This window comes from Onychomys torridus, chromosome 1 (assembly GCF_903995425.1).
Source record: "Onychomys torridus chromosome 1, mOncTor1.1, whole genome shotgun sequence".
Lineage (NCBI taxonomy): Eukaryota > Metazoa > Chordata > Mammalia > Rodentia > Cricetidae > Onychomys > Onychomys torridus.
Genome location: NC_050443.1, coordinates 147,933,026 through 147,952,171, shown reverse-complemented (window position 1 = coordinate 147,952,171; position 19,146 = coordinate 147,933,026). Strand labels below are relative to the sequence as shown.

Sequence of the window (19,146 nt, the reverse complement as noted above, 5' to 3'; positions counted from 1 at the left end):
CTTGAAAACACTAAAGCACTGCTCAAGTATAATTGAGAGTGCTGATTTAAGCCCACTGACAAATTCATGGAATAGATGGCATTAGTCCCACTTACTTATCAAGTAAGTAAAATGAATCTTTAAAAAAAAATACGCACGGCTGGGTGGTGGTGGCGCATGCCTTTAATCCCAGCACTCAAGAGGCAGAGGCAGGCAGATTTCTATTAGTTCTAGGCCAGCCTGGTCTACAGAGTGAGTTTTAGGACAGCCAGGGCTCTGTTACACAGATAAACCTTGTCTTGAAAAAACAAACAAACAAAAAGAGCAATAGCTGGTTTGACATAGTGGTTTCTAGACAGCCAGGGCTGCATAGAGACCATGCCTCAAAACAAACAAACAAAACAAACCAACCAAACACACAACTACAAAAGAACCCAAGAGTACATGAGAACTCATTTGTTGAAATTATTTTCATTATGAGAAATAAGCAATTTAAAAATCTCCTAAACTCATATTTAAATACAGTTAAGAAAACAAATTTCAAAGCTAAACATAATTATTTCTAATTTATCCACATCAAAGTTTCCATCAAAAATTTCACTGAGCCCAGCGGCGGTGGTGGCGCACACCTGTAATTCCAGCACTCGGGAGGCAGCCTGGGCTACAAAGCGAGTTCCAGGACAGCCTCCAAAACTACAGAGAAACCCTGTCTCGAAAAACAAAACAACAACAACAAATTTCACTGAGAATCTTACAATGTAAAAAAAATGTTAAAGCCTTCAGCTTTATTGATAAAGATAAAGAGATATTTTAATATAGGGTGGAACTTAAAAAGATACAAAAGACAAACAGAATATCAAAGAATGACATTTGAAATGAAAGACGTTAGACTGCCTCCCTGCATCTACAAGAATGCTAGAAATATTAGGTGGAGGCATCTGAGCTATGTGCCCAGCTGGAGTGTAATGGAAATCCTGTGTAGTCTGAAGTTAAGATGCTGTCATGTAATACAGGAAAGCTGAGATGTTTTAGAAATAAAGTTGATGTGATGAACTCCTAAGATGGAGAGAGAAGAAACAAGAGATAATTGAAGAAGACACAATTATCTGCCAGCCTTTGTTATGCTGCCTCTATCTTTGGGAACTATTGCAAACCTTCCTTTTTTTCTATTTCTTTTTCCCCAAGTTTTAAGAAATAGGAGATTGCTGGATGAAGCAAACAGGGAAGTATGTAGTATCAGAGACTAAGGAGTACGGACTGTGGAACTGCAACACCATGTCTGAATCATGGCTCTTGTCTGTGACTGCATCAGCTTGTGTTATTGGGTAGCTTTACTGTGCAGCAGTTTGGGCAACAAGTATCTTAAATTATATAAGTGTTTACAATAATACACATGCCAATATCGCCAAAACCAATTTTTTCACTCTCCTCTGACCATTACATTATCACAACTTTTCAGGTTTTAAAATCATGAACTCTAGCCAGGCGGTGGTGGTGTGCGCCCTTAATCCCAGTACTCAGGTAGATGGATCTTGAGTATGAGGATAGCCTTGTCTAAAGAGGGAGTTCCAGGACTCTGGACTATTGCACAAAAAAATCCCTGTCTCAAAAAACAAACAAACAAAACATCACGAACCCCTAACCACCAACTCCCCAAAAAGGTACTTTTGCTAGCATTCTCTTTTTGTTTTACAAATGATTTCTTCAGAAAACTTACTAAAATAAGTAACTCTAGAAAAGTACTGGAATACACAAATACAGCAGGCCAGATTTAGTCAACAGAACACTATCTGTACCAATAATTCATAGAATAGCTACTATAAGTCATATTCTTGCAAAGTAAAAAGATTATGTGTATTTTATTTTCTATTTTTTCTTTTAACTTATGTGTATTTTATTTTCTATTTTTTTTTTCTTTTTAACTTACTTTAAAAACACTTTTTGAGGGGGTTGGGGATTTAGCTCAGTGGTAGAGTGCTTGCCTAGCAAGCCCAAGGCCCGGGGTTCGATCCTCAGCTACACCACTCCTGCTACGCCCTTCCCCCTTCCAGCTCTTCTCATGTTCTACCCTGTACCAAATTTTATTATTGTTACATATATACAAGAGCTCATCCTTGGAGGAAACTGATTTTCCCCTTCCCAGGGATCACTGGCCACCTATATTTATTCATCTAGGGGCAGATCTTATGGAATTTCCCCCATCTACTTTGGCATGTCAACTGGTATTGTCATTACTGTTGAGAGTTCATGGGTGCATTTTCCCCATCTGTCATGTCTAGGGAACACTATCTAGCAGCAGACATCCTGGTTGTCCATGATGGTTGTTTTCTGAGTTTTATACACACTTTAATGTTAATCATTAAATTATTTTTTAATGTAACAAGTGTGATTTAGCTATGTGAATATACTGATTATAAAAAGATGATACACCACTGAAGTACTGTGCTGGCTAGACAGAAATTAGAGTCATTTGGGAAGAGGGACTCTGCTAAGAAAATGTCCCTGCCAGACTAGCCTGTAGGCAAGCCTGTGGGGCATGCTCATGGCTGATGATTGATGGGGGAGGGTGCAATATATTGTGTGTGTGCAACCTTTAGGCAGGTGGTCCTGGGTGGTATAAAAAAACTGGGTGGCAAGCCATGAGGAGCAAGCCAATAAGCAGCATTCTTGTATGGGCTCCTGCCCTGACTTCCCTTCACAATGGACTGTTCCTAGGACATGAAATGGAAATAAGCCCCTTTCCCCCAAGTTGCTTTTGATTATGGTGTTTTATCATAGCAATAGAAACCCTAAAGATCACATTTCATTAATTCCATTATATAAAACTTATCTTAAATTATTTTACGTACAATGAGAACTTTGAAAAGTTCAGTGAAATTAAATGGGCAATAAGATAGGCAGAAATCACTTCATAGAAACGAAGAAAAGCCCAAAATGTCATTGTCTTTTGTGTGTCAAAGTGTGTGTAGATCAGAAAATCCAAGTAGACCAGGCTGGCTAACCAGCAAGCTCTAGCAAGTTCTGCCTGTTTCTACCTCCCCAGTCCTGGGATGACAAGCACATGCCACCATGCCTGGCACTTTTTATGTGGGTTTGGGGGACTGACTGGGGCCTTCACCAACTGAGCCATCTTTCCAGCCTAAAAATGCAGTATCTGCTTACACTAGAAGAAATTTATCTATAGGTTTGAAATAATGTGCAAACTAAATGTGAAATCAAGATATTATGCTAATACAACTGGTCCGCTGTAGCATTTATCTAATATAAACAATGATGAACAACTCAGTGCAACTACTATTTGGGACAATCCTTATAGTATTACAGTGTCAGGCACATTTCACATCTCTTCATCCCACTAATTTTCTTTGCATAACTGAGCTTAGTCTTCTTCAGTAAGGCCTTTTAAATATATGTATGTATGAATGTGTGCATATATATAATTTTAATATTAGTTATATCTATGCTTAACACATATTTAATATATATCATACATTATACAAACAATATATTTATTACTAATTTCTACTAATTATACTATTTTTGTTATATTATTAAATATTAATATTAAAATTAAAATAAGTATGCTGATAATTACTAATGATTAATAATACACAAGTGAAATATCTATATTTTAGGATGTTTTTTAATATGCTGCTTTAGTATATTACATTATTTATATAATTATGTTACATAATTAATATATTGTTTGTATATAATAAAATACAAATTTTTTTAAAAGATTTTTGTAATCTTCTCAGGAGTTTCCTCTTAATCATATTGGTAAGTCTCTCACGTGACATCAAGCAAATTTTTGATATAGAAGTGGTTTGCCCTTAGAAAGAAAGATGTTGTGCTTAAAAAAAAAAGATGTTTTTTTGTTAAAAAATAAAGCATGCTATGAAGGAAATATGCAAAACATAATGACACCGTTTAAAGATTTAAAGAGCCAAAGTCCATGTCTCCCCCAAAGTTTACCTAGGGGGTAACTATTGCCTGTTTGGATTGTTTTTTTTTCCCATGTGAGTATATATAAACACAGGCAAAGGAGCCTGTAATTGACTAAGGTTTGCCTCTTTTCATATTATCTCTCAGCTCTCCATTTTAATAAAGACTAGAGATTATCTGACTTGGAGTATATTGGTAGTAATTCTGAATGTCTAAGAAAGGATATAACACTAGGGCAGTGGTGGCGCACGCCTTTAATCCCAGCACTCGTGAGGCAGAGGTAAGGTAGGCAGATCTCTGTGAGTTCGAGGCCAGCCTGGTCTACAGAGTGAAATCCATGAAAGGCCCAAAGCTACACAGAAAAATCCTGTCTCAAAAAACCAAAAGAAAGGATATAACACAACTCTCAGTATTCCTTGACTTATTTAATTACATATTTTTTAAATTAAAAAAAATGACAGTTAAAAGAGTGGCAATTTCTGAAGCATCATTTCAGAAATGCAACTTAACATCTTACTGACGTTAGACAACCCCAAATGACAGTCTTTCAAAAATATGAAGTTTGCAAGCCATGTATTAGAAGAATGAAGCCAATGAACTTACTTGGGATATACTGGTTCATAAAGGTATTTTTCCCCTCTTGAAGAAGCAATATGAAAAAACAAGATGTAGCCATTTGCTGTCTGAAAGAGAAAGTGTATTAATCATAAATTAGAATGTTGTAACTGCCACCATAGGCTATAATTTTATATACCAGGAATATAAAAAGAAATCTCAAGCCTCCTTTGAGGAATTATAGTCTCTTTATATATGAAAAATGACTTTTAATATAATCTACCATAAAATGTGTTTAACAAATTTTAAAAATATTTTATAAACTATGTAACTGAAATCAAGTTTGTAGAATATTATGGACATAGACATTCTAAAACAAGTTATATCTCAATAGATGAGTACTGTGCAAAATACACAGCCCTTTCTGAACTCTACAGAAGTGGGGCACATAATAATTCTAAGCTTATGGAGCAATACTATCAAATAGTAGAAGTATAAAATGTCAGATTGTACCCAAGTAAATTTATCATTTAATTTAAAACAGCTACACACACACACATACACACACACACATACACACACAGAGAGAGAGACAGAGACAGAGACAGAGAGAGACAGAGACAGAGACAAGAGAGAGAGAGAGAGAGAGTTAGTTAGTTAAAAATAAAAATCTTAAATTTCTTACTATAAAATATATTCTGAGACAGGAGGGAAAAGCAAATCTTGAAATTTCAAAATCTAAACATCAGCTAACTAAAGTCAATCTAATTTCCAAAATATGAACATCTGAAGTTCAAATCTAAACATCTAAGTTTCCAAAGTAACTAAATATTATAAAGACAGAAATTGTATTTTAAAAAACAATGTAGCATCTGGGGTTACTGAAGCAGGTTTCTGGCCAGCCTGGGCTACCCTAAGAGACTCTATCTCAAAAACAAAACCAACTCAACAACAAAAACATAAAAACATTGTTATGTTATGTGATTGAGGTGTCCATCTGTGACTTATAGGGCTTAAACAACCACTTTACATTTACATAAATATGCATGTATAATTGCTCCTTCAAGACATTTTCATTGTAAAATCAAGCAATAGAGTGAAGTAGCAGTTTTTTACCCAAACTTCTTTACCCTAACATTGAATTTCTATCATCTCAGAAGTTAAGTGATGCTGTGGATATTGCTCTGTGTAAATAAAGTTCTGATTGGCCAGTGGCCAGGCAGGAAGTATAGGCGGGACAAGAGAGTAGAGAATTCTGGGAAGTAGAAGACTGGAGAGAGACACCGCCAGCCGCCGCCATGAGAAGCAACATGTAAAGACACTGGTAAGCCACAAGCCATGTGGCAAAGTATAGACTAACAGAAATGGGGTTAATTTAAGATAGAAGAAGCAGATAACAAGAAGCCTGCCACGGCCATACAGTTTCTAAACAATGTAAGTTTCTGTGTGCTTTCTTGGTTGGGTCTGAGCGACTGTGGGACTGGCGGGTAAGAGAGAGTTGTCCTGACTGGGCCAGGCAGGAAAACTCTAACTACAAAGTGAGGCTGAATCCAAAGTAGAAAGAATCAAAACCAAAGAAATCTTATCCAGTGTTTCCTATTTCTTCCCAGCACTGGCTTCCTGTTTTCAGTTAAAGGAATGACAGAGGAAACATTTCCCAGAGCAGCCAGGGTTTGCTTTTAACTATAAACTTACCCTTCTGCAATACATTTTCAAAAACTACAGTTTAATATACTGAATATCAAAGAAGATAAAGATTGTTCAGAAAAGATTATCTTTCAAATTCCTTATGGTAATTTTACATTCTTGCAAAAGAAAAACAAAAGGAAAATAGCTTCCAATCAAACCAGGGCAAAAGCCACAAACATCCTACCCAGGAATGATGAGTGTTGTAAACTTTACTGCCGTCTCCTAAGAGCGGGAAAGGCAACACAGAATGGTCAGTTCTTAAGACAGTAACATTAACATACAAATACTGTCTGGAAGATCAGTCACTCAAAGTCAAAAAGTTCAACACTTCAGACAATCAAATACTAATAACATACATACCAAAGTAATAAAGCATACACAGAAAATAATGTCAGTAAGAATAAAGCATCACTTTGTGCTAGTATTTCATCTAATACAATAGTGAAAACACAAATAATACCTTGATTTACTATTTGATATTTGGTATCAATCATTTTAAGTAAATATTTCAGACTTCTGTGTATACCAAACATATACTTCTAAATCTCAATGACATCTACTACTAATATTTCATAAACAGCTCTGCCTTAGAACAAGTTTTTAAAGACTTGGTAATAAATTATGTCCCTTTAGTAGTCACCAAATCTATTACTATGCACCATTATAATGACCTTTTTCTCCAAGACCCCAAAATAATGTAAAGGAAGCATGTAACTATTGCTTAATCTTTTAAGGCAGCAATCTAATTCCCTCTGATAACATACATACACACATACATAAATACAACCTTCCAAAATTCACTAATTTCAAATAACAATGAAATAGCAGACTGCAATATCCGAATTCTTCACACACTGATCTATAAATTGTATTTTATTTTTCATATTCTTTGTTACATATGTTTAAAATAAGAAAAAATATAAATCACTTCAAAATATACTGTTCTCCCAAGACAATAATGTAACTATTGTGCATACAGACATGAATACATATAAATGGAAAATGGTAAGATAACAAAGATGCTGAAATAAAGATGCTGAAATAGGGGAGCTGGAGAGATGGCTCAGAGGTTAAGTGCACCGACTGTTCTCCCAGAGGTTCTGAGTTCAATTCCCAGCACCCACATGGTGGCTCACAACCATCTGTAATGACATCTGGCACCCTCTTACGTATACATAATAAATAAATAAATCTTTTTTTAAAAAGATGCTGAAATAAAGTAATGAGTATCTTTTGATCTGAACAACATTCATCAAATTTTTTTTTTCCTGAGATAGGCATGGTGACACATGGTTTAATCCCAGCAGTTGGGAGACAGAATCAAGCAGATCTCCCTGTTTGAGACCAGCCTGATCTACACAGGTTCTGAAACCCTCCCTCAATGAATGAATGAATCCCAAGTCAGCAAGATGGCTCAGTGTATGAAGTACTTGCTGCCAAATCTAACAGTCTGAATTTGATCCCTGGGACCATCATGGAGGAAGAAGAGCACAGACTCCTGTAAGTTGTCCTCTGACTTCTATTCATGCTGTGGATATGCACACCCCATTCACAAATAATTTTTTTTTAAGTTATATTCCTAACACTATCACATTGTTTATACTATGGGTCTAACTTCTAGCCAGATTTCAGCTTCCAACAAAATTGGGTTAAAATTGAAGTTGATTTATGCTTCCATCTGAAATAACTTTTAAAATACTTATAATAAACATTTTATATATAAAACAATGGGTTGTTATTTGTATTTACTCTTTTGTGGGGCTCACTACCCAGCTCTCAAATAAATCTCACATGGAGGCTAATTCTTTCTTTCTTTTTTTTTTTTTTTGGGGGGGGGGGGTTCGAGACAGTTTCTCTGTGTAGCTTTGTGCCTTTCCTGGATCTCACTTTGTAGATCAAGCTGGCTTTGAATTCAGAGATCTGCCTGCCTCTGCCTCCCAGGTGCTGGGATTAACAGGTGTGCACCACCACCGCCAGGAGGGCTTATTCTTAATTATGAATGCCCAGCCTTAGCTTGGCTTAGTTTCTAGCCAGCTTTCCTTATCTTAAATTATCCTGTTTACCTTTTGCCTCTGAGCTTTTCCTGTTCTCTTACATCTGTAAATCTTTTGCCTCTGGGCTTTTCCTGTTCTCTTACATCTGTAAATCTTTTTTTTTCCCTCCGAGACAGGGTTTCTCTGTGTAGCTTTGCAACTTTTCTGGATCTCACTCTGTAGACCAGGCTGGCCTCGAACTCACAAAGATCTGCCTGCCTCTGCCTCGCGAGTGCTAGGATTAAAGGTGTGTGCCACCACCGCCGGGCACTTCTGTAAATCTTACTCTTCCTCTGTGGCTTCTTATGCAGCTGGGTGGCTGGCCCCTGGAGTCCTCCTCCTCTGGCTCCTTCTCCTCACTCCTCCATCTCCCAGATTTCTCCTTCTATATATACTCTTTGCCTGACAGCCCCGCCTACCCTTTCTCCTGCCTTGCTATTGACTATTCAGTCCTTTTTAGACCATCAGGTGTTTTAGACAGGGACAGGAACACAGCTTCAGAATTAAACAAATGCAACATAAACAAAAGTAACACACCTTCAAATAATATTCTACAACAACAATGACTTTCAAAGCATACACCAAGGCCTGTCATCCATGGAAGGTGGGAAACAAAGGTGAGCCCTATTCCTCTCACACAGCGTACTGCCCTGTGAAGGTTTTCAAATTACAACAATGACAGAGGAAGTTGAAGCACGGCCTGGTAGACTTCTCCAAGCTGCGGAAATGAAGCTGGGAGTTCTGGAAGACAGAAACTCTTAGAGATAGAATTTATGTGACAAAGTCCTAGACAGAAAAGAACTACTCACAACAACAATTCTAGAGGACCAGTAAGGGCGGGGATGTGAGGAAAGCACTTGGTAAGAAGAGAAAAGGAACTGGTAACGGAAACAGTGCATGGTGTCTCAAGAGTCTTGCTAACAGCATCTGTCTCAGAAACAGGACTAAAAACCATAGTTCACAGGGCACAAGGTGGACTACTCAGGAAGGCTATCCTCAGCTCTTTGTACAATAATCCTAGAAAGGATCCATGCCTTAGTAAGTTGAACAGTTAAGTGTGGTGGTATTGTGTTCCCCACAATATTGTGCACCCTAATAAATTTATCTGGGATCAGAGAACAGACAGCCACTAGAACAAAGCCAAAAATGGTGGCTAGAAAATGGGTCAGAGCAAGCCATAGCAGAAGTTGGGTGGTGGTGGTGGTGGTGCACGCCTTTAATCCCAGCACTTGGGAGGCAGAGCTAGCAGGATCTCTGAGTTCAAGGCCACTTTAGAAACAGCTAAGCATGGTGACCCATGCCTTTAATCCCAGAAACTCAGCCTTTGATCCCAGGGAGTGATGGCAGAAAGAGAAAGATTATATAACGCGTGAAGACCAGAAACTAGAAGCACTTGGCTGGTTCGGCATTTTGACTGGTTAGGCTTTAGGCTTTGGAGCAGCAGTTCAGGTGAGAGCCATTGGGATGAGGACACAGGAGCTTGCAGTCTGAGGAAACAAGACCAGCTGGGGAACTGGCAAGGTGAGGAAACTGTGGCTTGTTCTACTCCTCTGACTTTCCAGCGTTCACCTCAATAACTGGCCTCAGGTTTGATTTTATTAATAAGACTCTTTAAGATTCATGCTACAGTTAAGAATTCTCAAAAGCCAGCATAGAACAAGGCATGAACAGATCAAACTATTCCCAATAACTAACTGCATCCCACAAAGACTTACAGGACTGCAAAAGTACCAGCACTCAGCAAAGTTAGATCACATCACATAGCATCATCTACACACAATAAATGATTACTACATAGAGAGAGAGATGCAGGACACTAGCAAAGAGAACTGGGAAGAAAATTAACCAAACAAAACAATGAGTGTTTTGCCTGCCTGTACATATGTGTATCACATGTGTGCCTGGCACCCAGAGGTCAGAAGGCATAAGATCCCCTGGAACTAGAGCTATTTACAGATGGCTGTGAGCTACCAAGCAGGTGCTAGGAACTGAACCTGGGTCCTCTACAAGAACAACAGGTGCTCTTAACCACCAAGCCACCTCTCCAACCTCCAGTTACTTTGCTCTTTATCTTCAAAAGGTTAGAAAAATTAAAAATACCAAACTATAACTCTGGGATAAAAACCAAAACATGCAAGATTAGAAGTACACAACACAGGACCAACAGGTTAGATACCGAAGAAATAAAATCTGATCATAAAATCATAGCAATAAAAACTATTCAAAATGAAATGAGGAAAAAAGGACAGGACAGGAATAATTCAATTTTGAAATTTCATGTGGCCTAATATAAATATTCCAAGTCTTCAAACGATGCATTTTTATTTGAGCCTTTATTTCCTTTACTTGAATTAAATTTTTTTTTTTTTACTTTATTATGGTGATATTTTGTTTGTGCTGAAATGTGATTTTATTTGTATGTTAATAAAGTTACCTGGGGGTCAGAGCTAATAGTAAGCCATAGCATAAGTCTGGCAATGGTAGCACACGCCCTTAATCCCAATCACATGACAGGCAGATCTCTGTGTGTTCAAGGACACCACCAGATCAATGTTTTGACATTGTTACTACTTTAATTCAGTGTTATACTTCTTTAATCAAACCTACAAGCTAATATATATAATTTTAAAGTCCAGAGATAAAAGAAGAAAAAGTTGATTCTGATTTTATTTCAATTAAAGTATAGAATTTCTCCATAACCTATTTCTTTTCATTCTGTATATGTGGTGTACGTGCACATTACTACAAACCTCTCAGCTGATGGTACAGAGAGCTGGCAGCACACATAAGCCAGCATCTCAGGGTACTTCCGCTTTGGTGCACCCATTCCAGAAAAAAACTGAGCAGGCAAGCTTTTATTTCCAAAATAAAATCACAACTGCCACTGAACATAGGAATTTCAATTTTTACATCAAAGTAAATCTACTGGTTGGTCAAAAAAGTAAAGGAAAAATAAATGAATCCAACTAAACACTAGGTAAAATTTCCGTGCAAGTACATAGGGAAAACATTCCCATGTGTTTATAAATAAAACTGACTCCATTTCTTTGGCAGTAACTGCACATAATCTACCTTATATGTACTCTAGAGAGCATCTGACTCCTGGAACTTCTTCATTCTATTCATAAATTTCAACTATGATTAGTAACAAATACATCTAAACTTCCTAAAACAAGACAAAAGCACCAACAAAAAGCTGTGGTTCTCTACCAGTGTCGAAACTCCTTTGGGGGTTGCATATAGATATTCTGCATATCAGATATTTACATTATGATTCATAACAGTAGCAAAATTAGTTATCAAGTTGCAGTGAAATAATTTTATGGTTGTAGGTCACCACAACATGAGGAACTGTATTAAAGAGTCAAAGCATTAGGAAGGTTGAGAGCCACTGTCCTAGAGGGTTACATCATGAAAGACTGAAGAGGAAATTCTAAAAATCCATTCACCTATCAAAACAACTACACTTGACAATGCTATGGGGTCTGCTTGAAACCAACAAACTCACACACTAAGTCAATGAGGATAACAAAAATTTATTGTAATCAAGCCGCTACTGATCAATCAGGGCCACGGAACAGACTCAGGAGCTAAACTGCGACCCCCCCAAGCAAATGTTACATCACTTTTAAGCCTGAAAACCACACACATCTATGCCAGGTTAGTTACACTTTCCACCAATCAGGATTCAGAGATTAGGAACTTTCCTAAGATCATTTTCCTATGTATTACACTTACTATGTTTTCATTGGTTGATTTACTCAAGTGTGGCAAGGCAGCTTGCCTACTATTTACATCTCACACCTTGTTAACTGGGATGTCATTTACCCAGGGAGGTCTGGGGAGGTCTTGGGAACTTAAACTTTATTTGACCCTTATTCAAAATGGAAGTTTTATTCAAAACGGCTTCAGTTTGGTTTCTTCTTACAAGATTGAGCTCAAACAATATCAAACTCTCAATCTAAATGGAACACTTACAACACCCAGGAAAGAGCTTGATGGAGCTGGTCAGTTTTATCAATTTAGCTATCCATATTTGGCCAACTCTGTCATATTTGTCCCCCACCACTGGATTATAGGTGTTGACTATTGCTTCTGCTTACCAAGGAGGAGGAGAGGGCAGTCTCAGGTACTGAAGTGGTTTCTGCAAGAGGGTTATTTTTGGAGACTGAAACTATTCCCTGTATGTCTCTTGTAGAACTTAAAGAAAGTTTAGGTAACTGGCTGCCAAGAGAAGAGAAACTATAGTGACTGCAGACACAAGAAGAAATACTTCACATAAATAGCTGGGGGGAAATTTAGCAACCCAACCTCTGAAAGCTAGAAGAATTTGTTTTTCAGAGTTACCACAATTGGCACATGCCTTTAATCCCAGCATGAGAGGAAGAGGCAGACAGATCGCTCTCTGAGTTCATGGCCACCCTGGTCTATAGAAGGAGTTCTAAGACACCTGGAACAGTTCCAGTTCCAGGACACAGAGAAACCCTGTCTAGAAAAACCAAAAAACAAAAAAACAGAGTTACCATGACACAGTAGTCACTAAAATTTAAAACCCTGATGCACAACCATAGGAAATAAAGGATATGTCAAAAATTATCACTAAGCAAGTCCAAATATTGAAATTCTTAATCAGAAACATTAAATCAACACGCTTAAATATGTCAGTGGTCTAAAAGAAACCCTGGACGGCTGTTGTTATTCAGGTGTGGTATGGTCAAAAGGTCAGGAGACAACTGGCATAAACTAGAGAATTTCCCATTTACAGTTTGGAGAGGAAGGTATATAAACATGTCACACCAAAGGAAGTCCCAGAGTCTGTCAGGAAGCACAGAGCAAAAGGGAAGTGGGTAAGAGCCATTACATGGTATCCTGGCTAGTTTTACATCAACTTGATAAAAGCTTAGTCATCTGGAAAGAGGGACAGTCAACTGAAAAGATGCCTCCCTAAGACTAGGCTGTGGGCAATTCCACAGCACATCTTCTTAATTAGTGCTGGAGTGGGAAGGCCCACTGCGGGCAGTGCCAGTCCTGGGCTGGCGGTCCTGGATGCTAGAAGAAAGCAGGCTGAGAAAGCCACAAGGAGCAAGCCAGTGAGCAGCACTCCAGCATGGCTTCTGTTTCAGCTTCTGCCTCCAGGTTCCTGCCCTGACTTCCCTCGACAAGAGTGTGACCTGGGAGTAGTAAGCTGAAGCAAACCCTTTCCTCTCCAATTTGCTCTGTTTCTGGTGTTGTATCACAGCAGTGGAAACCCAAAGTCACATGGGAAGAAACAGGTGAAGCCTGTGTGTGACCCAAGGTTTAATCCCAGCTGTTTTCCAAAGCCATTCATTGCCTATTAAGTACCAGAAAGTGACTCTTTAAATTCAGAAAAATGTTAATTTCAACCAAAAGCTAAGAAAGTTTCCACCAAATCCTTACCACACTAAGCCACAAACACTTGTCAGGCAACACAAGTCAAGACATTCTGCTTTTATCGCTGGTGAAAACGTAAAACAAAAGTCTTCATAAGCTTTAGAATTTGTCCAACTAAGTTTTTTTCTGTTTTGTATGTTATTTTTGCTTTCAATCAACACCCATTTTAGTGGAATCCACTTCAGTTTGTACTGAATTCATTTTCTCAATTTCTTTGAGCAGCTTATGGATCTGAAGTTACTCTGTATAGGCTATACACATACAGACGAATTCTCAGCTTTTTCACACAGCACTGGCCCTGCAAATAAACTACAACAGGGTAGTGCTATACCATTTGATAATTCATCAAGAAGTGAGCAATTAGGGCTGGAGAGATGCTCAGTGGTTAAGGGCACTTGTTGCTCTTGCAGGGACCCAAGTTCCATTCCCTGCACTACATCATGGCTCACACCCATTTAGGATCCAGTATCTATGTCTGACCTCCACAGGCACCAGGCACACACCTGGCACACAGACAAAATACCATATATATAAAAAATTTAATAAAACGAAAAAATTTTTTAAAGAATTTAGCAATTTTTCTATGCATGTACTTTCAAATTCTGATATAATATTTACTATATAATACACATTTGCCACTAAATTCAACAACAAAAAAATAATCTAGACTTGAATGCTTTAAAAGCATGACAATGTTCTCTTCTGTTCTTTTTGTTTGTTTTTTGAGACAGGGCTTCTCTGTGTAACAGCTTTGGCTGTCCTGGAACTTGTTCTGTAGAGAATGCTGGTTTTGAACTCACAGAGATCTACCTACCTCTGCCTCACATTGCCCAGCACTTCTGTTCTTTTGATGTAAGTATGTACTAGTACTAAACATAATATAAAATGTCACAGTACATGTAACACTTGATACACAGTGTAGTTATGACTGTTATAATAATCCATAGTGTGCTGAACCAAAGGGGAAAGCATTGTGAACATCACACATGGCTGTTGTCGTCACTACTCAACTCAAATCTGCTGTTGTAGCTTCAAGAAGTCCAGACAACATATAAACACGTGAGCATTTTTGGATTTGCATTGATCATTTAAATCTGTAACAGGCAGGGTTTGGTATGTGGTTGTGAGGTCTACCAGCTCTTCTGCAAGTACAACTACTTGGTACTGTTGGTCATCTGGAACATTTTCAGATGAGCAGCCCAGTCAACAGGAAATACTACAGACTAGAAAGAGAGTGGAAACAGGCAGGCTGGTGAGCTAATGTAATAGTTAAGAGAAAAGTAAGAGGACAGTGGTATAGTTTAGTGGTTGAACACTTGCCTAGCACGCAGAAGACTCCAGTTTGATCTCCACTGACAGAGGGCACAGCAATAAAATCTAAGTTCCCTAAACTTATTTTCTTATTTCTCCAACATACATTATCTATAGGCTGGGGAGGGGTAGCTCAGAAGACTACAAAGAAAGGGACACAAGTATTGTTCAAGGATGGTAGAATGTAGTAAAGTCAACAAAGAAAATATAGTGGAGTAGAATAGCATGAGCCCATAGAAATCAGTACAGCTTTCCTATCACACATACACACATACAAAAAAATAAATAAATAAAAAATTAAATAAAAAACCCCGAAAGACTAAATGCATGTTAGAATATCTCACTTAAATGCAACTTCATAACTTCTTAAGCAAATAATCTTAAATTTGAAAGATCTACTTACTGACACTGCTATCATGGTACTATCTGGCCTCCATTCAGCTTGTTTGTAAGATCCAAACTGGGTAGATGATTTAGCAGGTTCCTTATATGTTACGATTAACACACTAGGCTGAAAGAAAACAGATATATTTTACTTTAGTAGTATATCCTAGAAATAGATAGACAAAATTTGAGCATTACTTATAGAAAACAGTGGCAATATTTTAAAACTATAGCATATCAATATCAAATCATCAACCTTCAGTATTCCATGCAAATCATGAAAAAAGAAAAACAATTTGCTAGTCATATATACATCTACTGAATGAGTAAGTAAACTGAATCAATAATTAGTAACTTTCCAAATTAGAACCATGCCCACATACACCCATAGGTGAATTAAGACAAATATTTAAATAAATTATATCAGTTCTCTACATCCTTCCCTAGGCAGATGTGCCAATAGTAGATAGGGGATCCTTTTAAATTCATTTTGTGAATCCAACATTATCCTAGCAAAAGGAGACAAAACTATTACATGAAAACCAAAACAGACCAAGATCTCTCATGAACTTCAATGTAAAAATTCTCAACAAGGTATTAGAAAATTAAATCCAACAAAGAATCATGTACCACCACCAAGTGAACTATATCCTGTAACTAAAGTTTTCCTGGTCCTGCCTGGCTCCTGCAGACTATGGACGCTTGGACCCAAGTAAACACACAAAGGCGTATATTAAAACTGCTCAGCTATTAGCTCAGGCTAACTATTGACTACCTCTTATACTTAACCCATAGTTCTTATTTATGTTTAGCCACGTGGCTTGGTACCTTTACTCAGTTCTGCCTTTACATCTTGCTTCCTCTGTGTCTGGCTGGTGACTCCTGACTCAGCCTTCCTGTTCCCAGAATTCTCTTCTCTGCTTATCTCGCCTATACTATACTTCCTGCCTGGCTACTGGCCAATCAGCATTTTATTTATCAACCAAATCAGAGCAACACACATTCACAGCATACAGAATAATATTCACAGCACTTCCCCTTTTCTTTTTTTCAGAAATGAGAGTTTTAACTTAAACATAGTAAAATTACATATAACAAAACAATTATCAAGAAAGAATTATAATATCTAGTCTATTTGTATTTGGCAAAATTAAAGAAGTTATCCTATCTATCCTATATTTGTGAGTGTAAGGTTTCATATCTTATTTTTTTATCATAACTAAGGAAATTATAACTATCTAGTCTTCAACTACATCAAAGACCTCAGAAGGATATAATATTACCTAAGTAAACAGCAAGTGCATTATAAGCAACTTTCAAAAATCTAGAATGACAGAGACAGCTGGCTGCCTAGACAGTTATCCAAAGTTCCTCTGTAAAGTTGGGGCATCTGTCTTTATCCACAGGCTAGAGTCTCTCAGTCACTTCTCTCTGTGTCCTGTAGAATGTCTGGCAGTTTCTTTTGCAAAGCAGGAACCTGAAGGACCATTTTGCCTTGCAAAGTTCAGTGGTCACCTTCCTGAAAGCCCAACTGATAAAACATTTTGTCAAGCAGTCCAGTCAAAAACAGTTTCTTGTCCAAATGGTTATTTTTGTCAAGATGATGATAAACTCCATATGGAGTGTCTTCGATGTCCATCCTCCTCTCTGAAGTAAATTATCCTGCCAGGAGCAGACATGTCTCACTGTCCAGAAAGCCCAAGTTTTTAAAACATTTTAAATGCCATATTCTGTAGGTTTTTAAAGTGTTTGAAGGATTACCTATCTATCTGAAATATATCTATTTATACCTAGAAAACTTAACATGACTATAAGTTTCACTATCACAGAAGGCTAACTGTTAATCTGTATTTTTTAATTGTCCACTACAATTTCAAATGACCTACACAAACATAATACCTTAAATGAGAGTAGAAATATATATATATATATATATATATATATATATATATATCAAAATCAACTATAAATTTGTATCAATAAACTAAAATCCATAGCAATGTAAAACATTTCAAACAAGTTGTTGCTCTTTAATAGTAGGTTCATTAATCTACCCTTTCATCCTATCATATTTATACTATCCCCTTTTCTTCTTTAGAAAGAGATTGCATAGAGGAAGTGCTGTGGATGTCGCTCTGTATGCTGTGAATGTACTGCTCTGATTGGTTAATAAAATGCTGATGGGCCAATAGCCAGGCAGGAAGTATAGTATAGACAGGATAGGCAGAGAGAATTCTGAGAACAGGAAGGCTGAGTCAGGGTTGCCAGCTAGACACAGAGAAAGCAAGATGTAAAAGTACTAGTAAGCCACAAGTCACAAGGCAACTTATAGATTAATAGAAATGGGTTAATTTAAGATATAAGAACTAGATAGCAAGAAGCCTGCTACAGCCATACAGTTTATAAGTAATACAAGTCTCTGTGTGTTTACTTGGGTCTAAGCGGCTGCAGGAGCTGAGTGGACACAGAAAAACTTCAGCTACAATATCCCAGGCATGCAAGGCTAGTTCAACATTCAAAAACCAACCAAATAGGCTAAAAAAGAAAAAAAAAAAGATATCTATGAAGGCCAAAAATCATCTTTACATATATAACATCTATTTGGAGACCTCCAACAGCTACAAAAATCCTACACCTATTATTACACTTAGTAATGAGAAACTCCGAGCTTTCTCATCTGAGGAACATGCAAGGAGGCATTTATTATTATCCAACACAGTAGCACAATTCCTAACAAATGTTTTCTGGGATAATCTTTTTGTACACTGTGAAGATGTATCTCTGCCAAGGCACCTTCTAATTGGTTTAAGAAAGAGCTGAATATGCTAGGTAGGAGAGAACAGGCAGGACTTCCAGGCAGAGACAGGAACTCTGGGAAGAACAGAGGTGGGATTCACCAGTGAGACATGGATTCAACACAGATTCAGATGTACAGTATGAAGGAGAGGTAACAAGCCATATGACAGAACAGAGATTAATATAAACAGGTCAATTTAAGTTTTAAGAGCTAATTGGGAACAAGTCTAAGCTAAGGCCAAGCTTTGAAACATAGTAATAAGTCTCTGTGTCATGATTTGAGAGCTGGTAGTACAAAGAAAGTCTGACTACAGAATGTCACAAGACCAAGAAAGAAAATAAAAGATATACATACTGGGAAGGAAGATATTAAACTGCATTCACAGACAACAGTAACAGGTACAAAATTTGAAAGAATCAACAGCATATTCTGAAATAAATAAGCAAGGCTGCAAGGCACAAAATTAATACAAGAGTTGATCATCTTCACAAATTCCAGTAATGAAAAAGTATGATTTATAATAAAAAGCATGTTTCCATTTATACTGTGTTACACAAAATGAAATATTTAGTGTTATAAATCTAACAGAATTACATATATATATATATATATATATATATATATATATATATGGAATATTATACAAAATACCAATGAAAGATATCAGAGAATAGATGAAAATATTCTATATTAATGGATAGGAAGGGTCAATACTGTTGAGATAGGAATTCTCTCTGCAGTCCTAGCCCAAATCCTAGTCGTTATTTGGGGGATGTTGTCTTCATTAGGGTTTTTATTGCTGTGAAGAGACACCATGATCACAGCAACGCTTATAAAGAAAACATTTAATTGGGGTGGCTAGCTTACAGTTTCAGAGGTTCAGTTCATTATCATGACAGGTAGCATGGCATGCAAGCAGACATGGTGGTAGCTGAGAGTCCTACATCTTGCAGGCAACAGGAAGTCAATTGAGACACTTGGCAGTATCCTGAGCCTAGGAAACCTCGAAGCCCTCTCCCATAGTGACACATTTTCTCCAAC

The 19,146-nt window shown here is 37.4% G+C and overlaps 1 protein-coding gene across 3 annotated transcripts in view; it reads right to left on the bottom strand.

The window, feature by feature from the left end:
- The window catches only part of Ric1 (RIC1 homolog, RAB6A GEF complex partner 1), an 89,143-nt gene that overhangs the window by 57,901 nt on the left and 12,096 nt on the right, over positions 1-19,146 (bottom strand). For all 3 annotated transcript variants that reach the window (XM_036209103.1, XM_036209094.1, XM_036209110.1), the window contains exons 2-3: positions 15,328-15,435; positions 4,528-4,607 (exon numbers count right to left, since the gene is read on the bottom strand). In XM_036209103.1, the coding sequence (XP_036064996.1) occupies positions 4,528-4,607; positions 15,328-15,435 (188 nt within the window). The remainder of the gene's footprint in view (positions 1-4,527; positions 4,608-15,327; positions 15,436-19,146) is intronic.